This window comes from Podarcis vaucheri, assembly GCF_965113315.1.
Source record: "Podarcis vaucheri genome assembly, chromosome: 4".
Lineage (NCBI taxonomy): Eukaryota > Metazoa > Chordata > Lepidosauria > Squamata > Lacertidae > Podarcis > Podarcis vaucheri.
In genome coordinates this window covers 9,060,000-9,074,604 of record NC_138762.1, presented here as the reverse complement: position 1 = coordinate 9,074,604, position 14,605 = coordinate 9,060,000, and the positions used below count along the sequence as shown (strand labels likewise).

The window sequence follows — 14,605 nt, the reverse complement described above, 5'->3', positions numbered from 1 at the left end:
TTCCAAGAAGAAAGGCCTCTGGTTTCTTAATAAATGTATATTTCAACATTTCCCCCCAATTCATTATAAATCTTCTCCCAGAAGTCTTTCACCCTGGGGCAGGTCCACCACATATGATAAAAAGTACCTTCTTTTTCTTTACATTTCCAACATAAATCATCACTATTATGAGATATCTTTGCCAATTTTACAGGAGTTAAGTACCACCCATCAGGAAGTGTTGCAGCTTCCGCCAGGCAATTCAGTCCCTCCTCCTGAGGTACTCCGGGTTGTGGAGCATAGCTGTCAACTTACAGATTTGAAAATAAGGGACCAGCAGCCTCAAAGGTAAGGGATCAGCAGCCAAAATAAGGGATTTTCTGGGCACAGGTATGTTCAACTTTTGAGCCCCTCCGAGCCAAAGGCAGAAAGCCCAGCCAGCAGCCAAACGAAGCCTCAAGCCTCAAGGAAAACCACCGTCACCTCTCTGCTGGGAAGCGCTGAGCAAGGGCGAGTCCCCAGGCAACGCGGCCGATTTGATCGGCACAAGGCATGCAAGCTCCACCCCCCAGTCGTTCTTAGACTCCTTATTGGGTGAGCAACACAGCCAAGCAACACATTGGAGCTTCCCTCCTCCCTGGCCGGCAGAGAGGGAGGGAGAGGAGCTGCTTCCTTTGAAACCCAGGAAATTTAAGGGACATCATCAATAAGGGACAGCAGCGAGACATGGTGCTGGGATAAGGGACTATCCCGCCAAATAAGGGACGCTTGACAGCTGTGTTGTGGAGCACCTTTTTCATCCCAACAGCTGCAAATCCTTCTGAGCAACCTTACAGGATCCACATTCCAGGAATGGGTGAAGCAGGAAGCAAAGTGGGGTGGGGGGCAAGATAGCCTATACAATTTTGACCTCTTATATTCCAGACTTTCTTCTCCACACATACACAAAACCTCCATCTCCCAGGCAAGCAAGAATTCATCAGAGTTGGAGGACGCATTTGAAAATCGGGCAGAGACATTAATAGGAGAAGCAAAGCAGTGATTGGGCTGGGTGCGGCTGGGGAGGGGGGGTGTAGCCTGAGGAGAGTCCCTGGGGCCAGGTGAAGAGGGCTGGAGGGCCACATTCAGGAGCGAGAAAGCAGCAAATCGCACTGTGCAAGTAGGAGTTAACTCCTTATTAGCAAGAACACAATCTGCACAGACTGAGTGGAGTGTCAGGCCTAATGGACACAGCAGTTCATCCCCGGTAGGCCTGGGTCACCCATGGGTCCGTTGCCAAGACTGAAAGTCCCCTCCACCCCACAGCCACCCCACAGCCCCACACCCCAAGTCCTCTCCAAGCAATCATGTAGCTAACCTCTTCTCCACTCTTTGCATGCCTCTTCTAGTACTGGGAGACCAGGAGGGAAGAGGAGTGTGTTGCAGCAGGAGGGAGAGACACCTAGCACTCTTCACCAGCGGGACTCATCTCTTCCTCTTGGCCTGCTTCCACTTCTGTACTTCTCTGCCACAGAATCTCCCCGCTCACGAAGCCCTGTTCCCTTTCCATCTCCTGACACCTCCTCCTCCCAGTCCTTTCCCTTTCTGTACCTACTGTGCTTGTTTAAGGCTCGCTGGGCCCATGGCTGCTGTTGTGATTTTTCATTTCAGAAATCCAGATCTTGGGGGGCTGCCCTTTGCCTGTCGACACCTCCCTCTCGCTTCTCACCCCCCGAGTTTCAGAGTAAGCGACGCTTTGCTTTGCAAACGGTCTCTGTACCCATGTAGGTGAATTTGAATGCTGCAAAATATCACGCCTCCCTTTGCAAGATGTTCCCAGTATTTACTTTTTTCCTTTCAGGCTTCATCTCTATAAATAACTAGCTGTCTCGCTTAAATTTTCCCCCTCCTGTGTGTCCTTGCTGTTTGCTGTTGTGGGCGGAGCATTTGTGAATGCCTTTGAGAATGTCTTTGTAAGCTCCTTGGGGCAGGGAATGGTGTTTGTATAACTTCCTGAGCTCCTCTCTAAATAAAGAGAGTTCTCCTGCCTGCCCCTCTCACATGTTGCCCTGTTGTCCAGCTTTGTTTTGTGCACACATGTTCAAGCAAATTGTACAGCGTCCGTGGTGGCGGCGGGCAATTCTAGATTCAATAGCTTTTTGTGTGGAACAATTTGATCCTCTGGGGTGTCTGACAACAACAACAACAACAACAATAATAATAATAAGACTGGGCTCAGGGTGGCTAACAACCAATAAAAAAATCAAGTTGATTGAAATACAACTTAAAAACAAGATTAAAATACAACATTAAAATGCAGCCTCATCACAGGAGGAGAAAGGAAAAAGAAAGAGGAGGAGGGAATCAAATTGGCTCCAAGCCAAAGGCCAGGCGGAACAACTCTGTCTTACAGGCCCTGCGGAAAGAAATCAGATCCTGAAGGGCCCTAGTCTCATGAGACAAAGCGTTCCACCAGGCCGGGGCCAGTGTTGAGAAGGCCCTGGCTCTGGTTGAGGCTAATCTGACTTCCTTAGGGACCTCTAGGGTGTTGCTATATATGGACCTGAAGGTCCTCCGTGGGGCATACCGGGAGAGGTGGTCCCGTAGGTATGAGGGTCCTAGGCTGTGAAGGGCTTTGAAGGTCAAAACCAGCACCTGAAATCTGACCCTGTACTTCACTGGGAGCCAGTGCAGCTGGAAAAGCACTGGGTGAATATGCTCCCATGGCAGAGACCCCGTGAGGAGCCTCGCTGCAGCATTCTGCACCCGCTGGAGTTTGTGGGTCAGCTTCAAGGGCAGCCCCGCGTAGAGCGAATTACAGTAGTCAAGCCTGGAGGTGACCATCGCATGGATCACTGTGGCCAGGTCGGGGCGGGAAAGGTAAGGGACCAACTGCTTGATAAAGGCAGTTTGCTGCTAGAGGAAGAGAAGAGCACATTGGAGCATCTGCACGGCTGTGGTTGCACATCGGAAACCCAGGATCAAAGAATTTACACAGCTCCCTAGGCATAATCAAGTCCATCATTTGTGTCTCAGATGAACTTACCTCACAGGGTTGTTGTGCGGATCGGATCTCAGAGGTCTACTTTTGAGGTGACCTACTAGTGTCCCATTTCCCTTCTACTCCCCAGACCCCACCTGACCCCTAACTTCCTTTGCATTTCTCCTGGGGTGGGTGTGGTGGTACCTGGAGGTTTCAATGGCTATGAGCCAGCTCACACGCCCTCCATCCTTTCTGTGATAAGAGATGTCCCCTCCAACATTTCTCTGATGAAAATAAAGGGACCCCTGACTGTTAGGTCCAGTCATGGACGACTCTAGGGTTGCGGTGCTCATCTCACTTTATTGGCTGAGGGAGCCTGCGTACAGCTTCCGGGTCATGTGGCCAGGATGACTAAGCCGCTTCTGGCGAACCAGAGCAATGCACGGAAACGCCGTTTACCTTCCCGCCGGAGTGGTACCTATTTATCTACTTGCACTTTGATGTGCTTTTGAACTGCTAGGCTGGCAGGAGCAGGGACCGACGGGAGCTCACCCCATTGTGGGGATTCGAACCGCCAACCTTCTGATCGGCAAGCCCTAGACTCTGTTGTTTAACCCACAGCGCCACCCACATCCCTTTCTGTGATAACATTTCTGAGATGAAAATAGGGACGCCCTATTTCGGAAAATGGGTAAAAGCTTCAGAGAAGCTGCTAGGAATTGCTGTCGTCCGTCCCCACCGATGTATTTCTTATCCATAAAAAAATTGGTGTGCCTGAAAGTGTGGACCAGAAGAACTGCTGTTTAGCTCTCCCAAAAGAGACATTGGAGCATTTTATGGGAGATGCTGTTTGGTTACAGTGTAACCAGCGAATGCCACCAGCAGAGAACATCGGTTCAGATCAGAGATGGGGAGCACAGCTTCTAATCAGTAACTCATTGACAGCAGGCAACAGTCTTGGGTGTTCCTGGAATGCCTTGATGGCTCATTCCTGACAAACCTTCGCAGGGGACCTGCCAGAACCATGCGGAAGTGGTAGCCAGCCCAGCAGACGCCCCAGGCCACAGAGATGACGCCCTCCCAGTCACGGGTATATTACAGGGCAGCGATGGGGATTCATTGATTCATAGAGCTGTAAGGGACCCTGGCGGTCATCTAGCCCAACCCCCTGCAAAGCAACACGGGACTCGAACCCACGACCCAGAGATTTAAGAGTCTCGTGTTCTACCAACTGAGCTACCCCAGGCAGGCAGCCTGAGTTCTTATAGACACTTGACGGTCCCCGACTCCCATCAGCCCCTGCAGCCAAACGTGGCCCAACATAGCTTACAGCCCAAAATCTGGTGCAGGAAGTACAATAGAGGGCGGAGAATGCGATACAAAGGAGAATGATATAATTTATTTCAGATAAGTGAATTCATCAGAGCTGCCTTCGCCAGCCTTGAGCCCTCCAGGTATTGAGGGATGAGAGGCAGTATGGTGTAGCGGTCAGAGCGTCAGACAAGGATCCGGGAGAGCAGGGTTCAAATCCCCACTTGTCCATGGCTATGCCCTCCCTGGGTGAACCTCTGCCTCTTAGCCTATTCTACCTCACAGGGATGTTGTGGAGATTAAATGAGGAGGACAAGGACCACGTATGCACTATACACATTTAAAACACATTTCACACACACCCATCCAAAGAATTTTTGGTATTGTAGTTTGAGAAGGGGCTTCTGGGAACTGTAGTTCTGCAAGGCGTACAGCTCCCAGAATTCTTTGAGGGAAAGAAAGCGCTTTGAGAGTGCTTCAAAGGTGCCATGTGCTTGCAAAAAAATGCACCCACTGTTTAACTGCTTGGTCTGCCTTCGACACATAGCTCACTCCTGTGGGTGCAAAAGTGTTTTTTAATGAGCAACTGTGCCCTAATTTTATTTTATAAAATACCCATACAACAGGCAGAAACCAACAGGTGAAGCTTTTCCAGTGAAGAGGAAAATGTACCTCTGGAACCGTACCTTCTCATTAATGCTTGATGGAAAGTCCATTTTTATTTGACTTGCAGCCTTGCGGACCACTTGAAAGCCAATGTTTGTGTCTTCAATGAAAGATACCTACGCTAAGCAAGGATACCTTAGAGCAGAGTCATTGCATTCAAATAGGGTTGCAATGTGTCCCCTTTCCCCCCAGAACTTGTCCTCTTTTTCAGGGGTAAAATTTGAGACCATTGCATCTATTTGCTTTGAACGGCTGTCCTCGCATCCTCAGTTCTGCTCTTCAAAATACAGCAAGCCCAAGAAGAGAACTGAGTTCTGTAAAATTAATAAACCATATTTCTTAAAAGTACACCCAGCGCTCTCATTTGCTCCTTCCAAAAACACCAGCTGGAAGTTTGCATTTAGATCTGGATTCAAACGCTGGTTCGGCCAAAGGGTTCCCTAACACGCCAAAACGTTTTATTTCACTCTCGATTCCTGTCTGTGAAATGGGCCTATTTATATCCTACCCCAGAAAGGCAGGGAAGATAGCAAACATTTATGTATACACATCGGTATATGCACAAATGTGAAGACAGCTACACAGTTGCTCGTGTTTAATCGGTAGATGGTGCCCAAATCGCTTCCAGAGGAAACGGGCTTTCCCAGGCCTTACGAGTTAAAAGCAACAACACTATTAAAATATTTGGCTGCAATCCTAGCCCATTAAAGTCAATGGGAATTTTGGAACCGACTTCAGCCGAGGGAGCAAAGATCACCCCCTTTCCATTCCTGACTTGCTACCTCAAAAACGGAGGGAGCCTTGGAAAGGAAGAGCTCTGATTTGGCCCAGATCGGAAAGCCACATCCTCTAAACAGAGAACGGGAACTGACAAACCTCAAAGGCATAACCCAGCTGGAGATTCGCTTTTGGGGCAACTCGGTGCAGGAGATGCTCCTGCTGGGGTGCACCGCCAGCGCAGCCAAACTGAAATCCACGGAGGACGGACCCACCAATGGCTTTTTGTCACGGCTATTGCTATAGAGGAGCTCTCTTGTACAGGAGCAGTCTACCTCTGAGTATCAGTTTGCTGGGGAGCAATCGTAGAGGGGGCAATCGCTTCCAGGCTTTCTTCCTTGAAGCGTCTGGCGGGACACTGTGGGAAGCCAGATGCTGGCTTAGAGAAGTCCTGGGGTCGGATCCAGCAAGCAGTTTTTATGATTCTCCTGTGCCTAGCAAGGGCGCTTGTTTGCAGAACCGACTCTCGCAGCGCAACGCTTTGGCACAACCCGATCCTATGCCCCTAGAAACGAACCTTGCATAGGATGGCGGTTGCGAGGCCTGCTCCTGCAGGTTTCAGGGTCTCGCGGCTGCAAGACCTGGAAGTCGAAATATAATATCCCTTCCGAAGAGACAAGGAGGGGGGGTGACTCCTCGTTTCCTCCTCCTCCTCCTCTCTCTCCCTTTTTAATTGCACAAGAAATGTTCCCAGAGACTTTGCTTTGCAAAAGACCATCCCCCTTTTCTTCTTCCTTTTTTAAAAAAAAGAAAGAAAAGAAACCACGCCTCTTGAGGGGGAAAGTTTATGTGAAATGCTAAAAAAAAAGGCAGAGGGAAAAAAAGAACCACGCAAAAATAAACACAACAAACAAACGGCTGGAGCGAGTAAGACGGGATGCCGTTTGCAACGCCGCCGGGGGCTCCTGCAACCATTTAAAAAAATTGTTTTTTTGTAAATTACTTTATTATTATTTTTAAAAATGCACGATGGCGAGAAGGGCTCCCCGACCCCCACCCCCGGAGAATTCCTGCGCATACTTGGAAGGTCGCTTCTTCGTCTACTCTGCACTGAGATGCGGCGGGGGGCTCTCTCCTTGAATCCGACGGGCCGGCCGGATTCCTGGGCCTGAAAGTTTGGCGTCGTAACCATCACCCTCGGCTTTCCTTCCGCTTCTCCAGCCGCCGGGATCTCCTTTCTTCTTCTGGGAAGGAAAAGAACCAGAAGTCCGGGTCGCGGGTGTTGGGGAAACGGCGGTTGGACCTCCTCCGGGAGCCTGGATCGAGCAAAAGGAACAAGCGAATCTGCAAGGCTGCGATCTCCCTTCCTCCCCTTTTTGTGCATTGTTGCAAAATCCAGCGCGGGCTGCTGCTGCAGCCGTCCACCCGCCCCGCTTCAAACTGAACTGCAAAACTGTGCGAACTTGCCTGGAAGTTTGGCTGCTGCAAGATCTGCCTCTCTCTCTCTCTGCCGCTTCCACCCCCCCCCCCAAAAAAAAGGCCGCCCCCACTTTCTTTGCACGGCGGAAAGGAAGCGCGGATGGGCGGCGGCGCGGTGCCCCGGACGGTTTAGAGAGAGGGGGAGCCAGGCAGGGGGCGATTCCGGGGGTGGCTTTGGAAAGCTGGGCGCGTAAAAACAATGGCGGAGGGGGAGGCCGGGAGGAGAAGCCCCCTGTCCCGGAGCGCCTCGTGCAAGCGCCTGGAGAGGTGGATCGGGCCCGAGGAGCGGGCCGGAGGAGGCGGCGGCATCGGCGGCCCCCGGGGGGAGCGGGAGGCGGCGGCGCGCCCGGGCGCCCAGCCGTGCCAGGGTCAGCCTCCAAGCGCCAGGGCGCAGCAGCAGCCGCCGCCGCCGTCGCCAGCACAGCCCATCGGACGGCGATCGCCCAGCCGAGCTGCTTCGTTCAGCGTCTCCCGCAGCGTCGCCAAGCTCTCGTCTTCCTCGCCTTCTCCCGGGCCGGATCCTGCTCCTCCTCCGACGCCGCTGCCGGGCGGCCGAGCCCTCCGGAGCCTGTCGCCGTCGGTGCGCCAACTTTCGCGGCGCTTCTGCGCGCCCCAGAGCGAGCCGGGCGCGGGGAGAGGAGGCCCCTCCACCTGCGCCGGGGCCAGGGAAGACCAGGCGGCTCGGCCCGCCGATGAGACGCCGGCAGCCGCCGCCGCCGAGCAGCCTCCGCCTCCGCCTCCTCCTCGGGGGAAAGGACTGAGCGAGCCCCCCAAAGGCGGAGACGCGGCGCACGACTGGCCCAGCGTGACCGAGATGCGCAAACTTTTCGGAGACGGCTTTCGACGGCAACAGCAGGGAGGCCCCCGAGGCGACGCCGTCGAGGAAGGCGCGGCGCCGCGCGCCCCCCAAGACCAAGCCGGGGAGCTGGGGCACCTGCCGGGCAGCATGGACGGCGCCCCCCGCCTCCTGCCCGATGGGGCGGCGCCCGGGCGCAGGGAGGAAGAGAGGCCCCGCGTCGCGGAGCAGCGCCGGGAGGCCCCCCCGACGCCTCCCCCGCGCAGCTGCATCCCCTTTCGCACCCACCGCCTGCCCGCCGGGGGCGCCCCCCGGACCGAGGCGGAGAAGTTGCCGCAGCCGCCGCCGCCACTTCGGGAGAGTTTACATTCCTGGCATAGTTGGACGCTGCTGCCAGCTGCCTCCTCCTCTTCCTCTTCTTCCTCCTCGTCCTCTCCAGCCGTCCTTCTCCTGGGCGAAGGTGGAAGCAGCAACTTCAGGCCAGGGGAGATTTCCAGCAGCGAGGAGGAGCTGATGGCCAGGCCCAAGGGGGCCCCCCAGCCGGCTGCCTGCTCCCCCCCTGGCGGCAACGGCTGGCACGGATCTCCCCACGAGAGGTCCTCGGGGAGCGAGGAGGAGAACCGCCTGGCCGCCCCCAGGAAGCGCTCCCTCCGGAAGAAAAAGAAGGACCCCTTGCCTCAAGAACAGGCCTCAGACAGCGATGGGCTGGTGGCGGGGATGGAGTGGTACCTCAAGGCCCAGGAGGACCTGGCGCAGACTCTCTCCCTGCCCTCTGACGAAAGGACTAGGCCGTCTCCTGAGGTCAAGGCCTCAGTCACTGCCAGCTTGCTGGGTGAGGCCAAAGCTGCAGGCGAGGGCCCCATCTTGGGTCGAGGCCCGCTGGAAGGCAGCAGCAGCTCCTTGCTTGGCACCCACGGGCCCCTATCCTCGGCGCCCACTCTCCCGCTCGTCTCCCGAGTCTCCAAAGTGAACATCCCCCCTTTCTCCCCGAGCCCCTGCGGGTCGCGAAGCAGCAGCCGGTATTCCAGCACCGAGACGCTGAAAGAGGTGGACCAGTTTGGGGCCTCCTGGCCTGGCCAAGGCAGGGGCTCGCAAGGGGGTCCGGGCCTGTTCCGCTCTCCAAGCTTCAACCAAAGCGACAGCCTCGCTCGGCTGCAGGCGCAGGTGCGCGCCCACCCCAAGTTCCCCTTGGGGATCGTCCGAGCCAAGCAGCACTTCCCTCCGTACGAGAACCTGCGCGGCGTCGGCCTGGAGGCAGCGGAGAAGTCCAGGAACAGGAAGTCCATGTCGAACCCGGATATCGCGACCGAGACGCTGGCGCTGCTCAGCTTCCTGAAGTCGGACCTCTCGGATCTGAAGGCGGGCAGGAAGGACGGCAGAGCCAGCCAACTCGAGGAGGAGGAGGAAGAGGCCTTTGGTGGCGGCAGGTGCAGAAGTTACCAGTATGGCCTGGCTGGACAGCAGCTGGTAGGTAGAACCCAAAGCGAGGCTCAGCCACCAAACCGGTGGGCACCGGGCGGCAGCCGGCCGACTCTGAAAGACCTCACAGCGACCCTGAGGCGGGCCAAGTCTTTCACCTATTCGGACAAACCCGTTCCCCGCAGGCTCTTCCACCAGAGCGCGATGAAGCAGAGCTCCTCTGAGCTCCTCCTCACCAACGCCGGCGACCAAGATGCTGTTTGCGGCCGTGAAATTGGCCGGGGCGGCGAGGGCGGCGAGTTGCCCGTTGTGATCCAAGACCAGTACATCCAAGAAGCCAGGCAGGTCTTCGAGAAGATAAGCAAGATCGGCTCCCAGCACAATTACAACTTCGGTCTGGACCAAAAGGACGTCGGAAGCGTGGAAGGCGAAGGAGAGGATGTGGAAACGTGGAAGGAGGGAGCTGTGGAAGAAGGCCGCGGGCAGGGATTGCAGAAGGCGGACTCCGAAGGGAACCTGTCTGGAGGGAAGTCCTTAGAGGAACTCTCGGGTCCTGAATCCAGCATGACGGACGAAGGCATTGTAACCGAGCCCGAAACAGGCCCTGCCTACAGTTACCTTAACCCGTCGGTTGCGGCCTGGAAGCACCAAAGAGGAAGCGAAGGCAGCCTGTCCGCGGTGAGCTTTCCAAACCACGCAGCCAAAGCGAACAGCGAGAAGTTGGGCGCCGCCGAAGAGGCCCTTCCCAATGCCAAGACAGCGCTGGAGGCGCCTTCTACGCCCAGTGCTCTCCGCCGGCGTAGGAAGTTCCCTTCGGTGGGGAATGGCACCTCCGAGTCCAGCAGCGGGAGCAACGGCGACTCCAACGGCGAGGCCTACCGGTCTTTGAGCGACCCCATGCCGCACAGGAGCTCCTCCCTCACGGACGACGCAAATAACTTCTCCGTGGACAGTAACCTCCTGGGGTCGCTGAGCTCCAAGTCGGGGATGCCGGAGGCCTCTGCCGTCGCTCTCTCCGAGTGCGCCGCCAGTGCCGCCAGCGACCTGTCGGTCTGTAGCGAAGGCGTCAAAGACTACAGCACCGTGATCCAGAACATCGTCAGCCAACCTGGTGCCCTGGACAAAGTGATCGACGAGAAGGGCAACGGGAAGACCATCAAGAAGAAGTCGTTCAGCGACCCCAGCCGCCGGGGAGAGCTGTCCGGCGCCGGCTTCGACGGCCCCGGGGAGCCCATCAGCGAGATGGACCAGAGCATCCCTCCCTCCAGCAGCGAGCCCATCCTGTCGGACCAGGTGAGGGAGTCCGACGGGGGGAAACTGTACTCCCAGTCCGAGCACATCTTGCCGGCGGCTCCAGAGGGCGACACGGCCGAGGTGGCTCCGAGTTACGGCTTCGACCCGAAGTTGGCCGAGGTGTTGTCGCCCAGGATCGTCCGCCGAAGCTCAAAGAAGCGCAGCAACAGGGCCAGCTCGCAAGAGGGCCGTGCCGAAGAGCCCGAACTGCCCTCCGCCGTCGCCCCTTCCGCTCTGGGGAGAGCCCGGCCGCCCTCCAAGCACTCCCGCCACGCCAGCGAGCCTGCCACCTTCATCCCCATCGCAGGCGCCAACACCCCCCCTCCCTTGAGCCAGAACGTCCACGGGGCCACGCCAGACCTCCCTCGCCTGCTCGCGAAACCCTACCCAGTCCTCCAAACCCCTTCGTTGGAAGATGTCACTAAACACTACATCTTGGCCCTTGGTGAGCCGCCCTCCGCCGGCTCGGTGGATACGCCCAGATCCTCGCCCGCCACGCCGACCACGTCTGAGCCCAAACTGCCCAGGTGCCCGAAGCATCACGAGGAGCCGGGCGCCGGCCTGGCCAGGAGCAAGCCGCAAGTGGTGAGTTGTAAGATATTTTAATTTGGTAGGGGCTAAGAGCTTTTGTCTTTGGTTTGGAGGGAGGATTCCGCCTTTGCAGATGGAGTTGCAAGATCTGGGCTTGAGTGGCTTGGGCTTGGGAATCCCCACCTGCTTTCGAGCGTGGCTGAGCTTTGGTGCAGCTGTAAATGCAACGTGCTGTGCTGGAAACTGGCGTCCTGGTAGAGATGATTGGCACCACGGAATTGGTTGTCAGTGGAACGTTTTGGGAAAGGATCCCGGCCTCCTTGCAAAAGTTGCATGGAGGTGGTTGGTTCTGGAGAGGAAACTGTTGTGTGGAAATACCATGTGCATCTGCGATCTGGCGGGTCTGCGCTGCTGTCCAGATGTTACTTCGTTTTTCATTTCGCTTTTAATTTGTACTCACGCCCCTTGTAATGATCTGATCCTGTACAAAAAGTCGTAATGAAACATAACTTTAGAATGAAAGTCGTTCAACCATCTGCTTGAATATAACAGCACACAATAAAATTCACAAAACGCCAGCAAATAATAACAGAAATCCACTCTTAAACATTGCAATGATTACCAAACTATGATAAATAAAAAATAACGCCAAGTCACAGTGCATAAAATGCCACGGTACGTAAAAAGCCGTGTAAAATAAGGTTGCCAGATTTTTTTCAATGAATTTTTTCCACTTCCTATTAAATAGATGGATTTTGTCAGGGGGCTGATTTGTAAATCTGGGGACTGTCCCTGGGAAACGGGGACATCTGGTAACCTTAGTGTAAAAGGATCAAATTGAGAAACAAAGACTTATAAAATCATTCCTAGCCCCCGTGCACAAGTGCACCCGAGACAGCTGCAACAATATCAGTGTTTTATGGTGAAAGGCTTGCAGCCCACCCTCTCCCCCACAATTCCTGGTTGAGGAGTAACCAATTTATTCCTCCGTGTTTGGTCGACATGCTTAGGGCTTGTGGTGGTGAAGATCTTGAGAGGTTTGATGTCGGGATAAGAGGTTCCTAGAGGAAGCACAGTCCCAGCTCTATCCAAAGAGCTTAGCTTTCCTTCTGGGAAACCCAGTTCCTAGTGAAGCGTTGGAACTGTGCACCCAGTAGGACAGCCTTGCGGTACTTGCTGACTTGTGGTGTCTGTGTGCCCAGGACACTTGTCTCTGGCTTGCACACGTGCTCACAGGTCCAGAGAACTGTTCTCTTCCTTGCCTTACATCATTCCCGCCTTTGTGGAAGAGGCATCGCTCCATGGTACGACCTCTGCCTTGCACGCAAGAGGTTGCGGGTTCAATTTCCCAGGGAAGGACTGGGAATCAATGTTAGAAATTCAGATACAGTGGTACCTCGGGTTACAGACGCTTCAGGTTACAGACTCCGCTAACCCAGAAATAGTACCTCGGGTTAAGAACTTTGCTTCAGGATAAGAACAGAAATCGCGGCAGTGGGAGGTACCATTAGCTAAAGTGGTACCTCAGGTTAAGAACAGTTTCAGGTTAAGAACGGATCTCCAGAACGAATTAAGTTCTTAGCCTGAGTTCTGCGCATGTGCGGGTCGTGATTTGGCGCTTTTGTGAAGCGTGAAGCGTGATTTAGCATTTCTGTGCATGCACAAGCGCCAAAACCTGGAAATAACCCGTTCTGGTACTTCCGGGTTCAGTGCGGTGCACAACCCAAAATCGCGCAACCTGAAGCGTCTGTAACCTGAGGTATGACTGTATATAAGTGAATCACCACATGGTGCCTTAAACCTAGGTTAAGGTCACTACGGTGTCTTGGTGACATTTCCTCCCCTGCAGGGGGTTGTTGTTGTTGTTGTTGTTAATTTCATTTTCATACCACTTTATATTTTAAAGGAAAAAAATCAGAAGTGGTTTGCAACACGTCAGAACAGCAACTAAAACGATTAGGATAAAACAAATGCAAATTTCTTGGGACATATTTCAGATCCTTCTCTTAGTGATGTTGGGCTTGCCCCATGTTTATTTACTAACTTAATTTATAGAGCTGCCCCCAACAGAAGGACTCTAGGGAGCCAGGATTGTGTAGTGGTTAGAGTGTTGGACTAGGACCTGGGAGAACAGGGTTCGAATCCTCAGTCAAGTCATGAAGCACACCTTGGAGTCAGTCTCAGCCTCCTAACCTATATTGCAGGGTCATCGTAGGGATTAACTGAGGGGTGGGCGTGAACCATGTACTCCTTGGAGAAAAAGGTTAGATATACAGTGGTACCTCGGGTTACAGACGCTTCAGGTTACAGACTCCGCTAACCCAGAAATATTACTTCAGGTTAAGAACTTTGCTTCAGGATGAGAACAGAAATCGTGCTCCGGCGGCGCAGCAGGAGACCCCATTAGCTAAAGTGGTGCTTCAGGTTAAGAACAGTTTCAGGTTAAGAACGGACCTCCAGAACGAATTAAGTACTTAACATGAGGTACCACTATAAAGGCAGTATGTAAGCTCTTCTGCTGACCTGCTTAAGAAAGTGGGGGGGGGGGCGGCCAGGTGGAGATGTCAGTCGGCCAGCCTTGTGCCCAGAGATCTCCATGTGGTTGCAAGTGGACCCATGCCAGTCGCCAAATGCTCCTGCCACCGGGGGGATTTCGAACACAGGCCTGAAACCCTGGAGAGCCGCTGCTGGCCAGTGCAGACAAAACTGATTTAGATGGACAAAGCATCTTATTCAGTAAGGTCCACAAATGACAACATTTTGGAGGTCCCGAGTCGCAAGGTGGTTAGATTGGTCTCAACTAGGGCCAGGGCCTTTTCAGTACTGACCCCAACTTGGTGGAACGCTCTGTCCCAAGAGACCAGGGCCCTGCGGGACTTGACATCTTTCCACAGGGCCTGCAAGACGGAGCTGTTCCGCCTGGCCTTTGGTTTGGACTCAGTCTGACCCTTATGTTTCCCTCCCCTTATGGTTTTGATCTATGGGCTACTTTTAAAAGGAGGCTGCATTTTAAATTGCGTTTTAACCTGTATTTTAAATTGGGTCCGTCCCCATCCCCCCCGCCATTATGTTTTTACTGTAATTATTATTATTACAAGACAGCATTCTATGTGCCTGTAGCTGAATCTGGGTAGGGAAACGGTGTGATTTGAACGCTCTTCTGCAAACAAAAGGTTGCAGGTTTGATACCCGTATGGGGCAGCTAGCTGCATATTCGGGATGATGCTCAGCGTCCCTTCCAGCCCTGCAGTTCTTTGATTTTGTGATCTCCTTGCGCTTAGAGTGGCAGGCTGGCTTTTTCCTCCGACGGCCTGGTTTTGGATGCATGGAGCTTGTCCCGCAATTGCGGGGGGAAACACATTCATTCAGCCACTGAGTTCCTCCCCCCCTCCAGCCCAGTCGCAGGACGGTTTTGCCAGCTTGGCTGTGCTCTCTGTGCATCAGCCAGGAAG

General features: G+C 54.3%; 1 protein-coding gene and 1 long non-coding RNA gene across 2 annotated transcripts in view; one reads left to right on the top strand and one right to left on the bottom strand.

The window, feature by feature from the left end:
• Positions 1-55: 55 nt before the first annotated feature.
• LOC309530658 lies at positions 56-1,284 on the bottom strand. The gene is made up of 2 exons (XR_014218820.1): positions 753-1,284; positions 56-262 (listed from the first exon to the last, which is right to left on the bottom strand). It is a non-coding gene; the product is annotated as an uncharacterized lncRNA (long non-coding RNA).
• A 5,253-nt stretch (positions 1,285-6,537) lies between these two features.
• ARHGEF17 (Rho guanine nucleotide exchange factor 17) overlaps positions 6,538-14,605 on the top strand; it is a 202,164-nt gene continuing 194,096 nt past the window's right edge. The window contains exon 1 of the mRNA XM_082218958.1: positions 6,538-11,207. Coding sequence (XP_082075084.1) covers positions 7,314-11,207 — 3,894 coding nt within the window. The 5' untranslated portion in view covers positions 6,538-7,313. The remainder of the gene's footprint in view (positions 11,208-14,605) is intronic.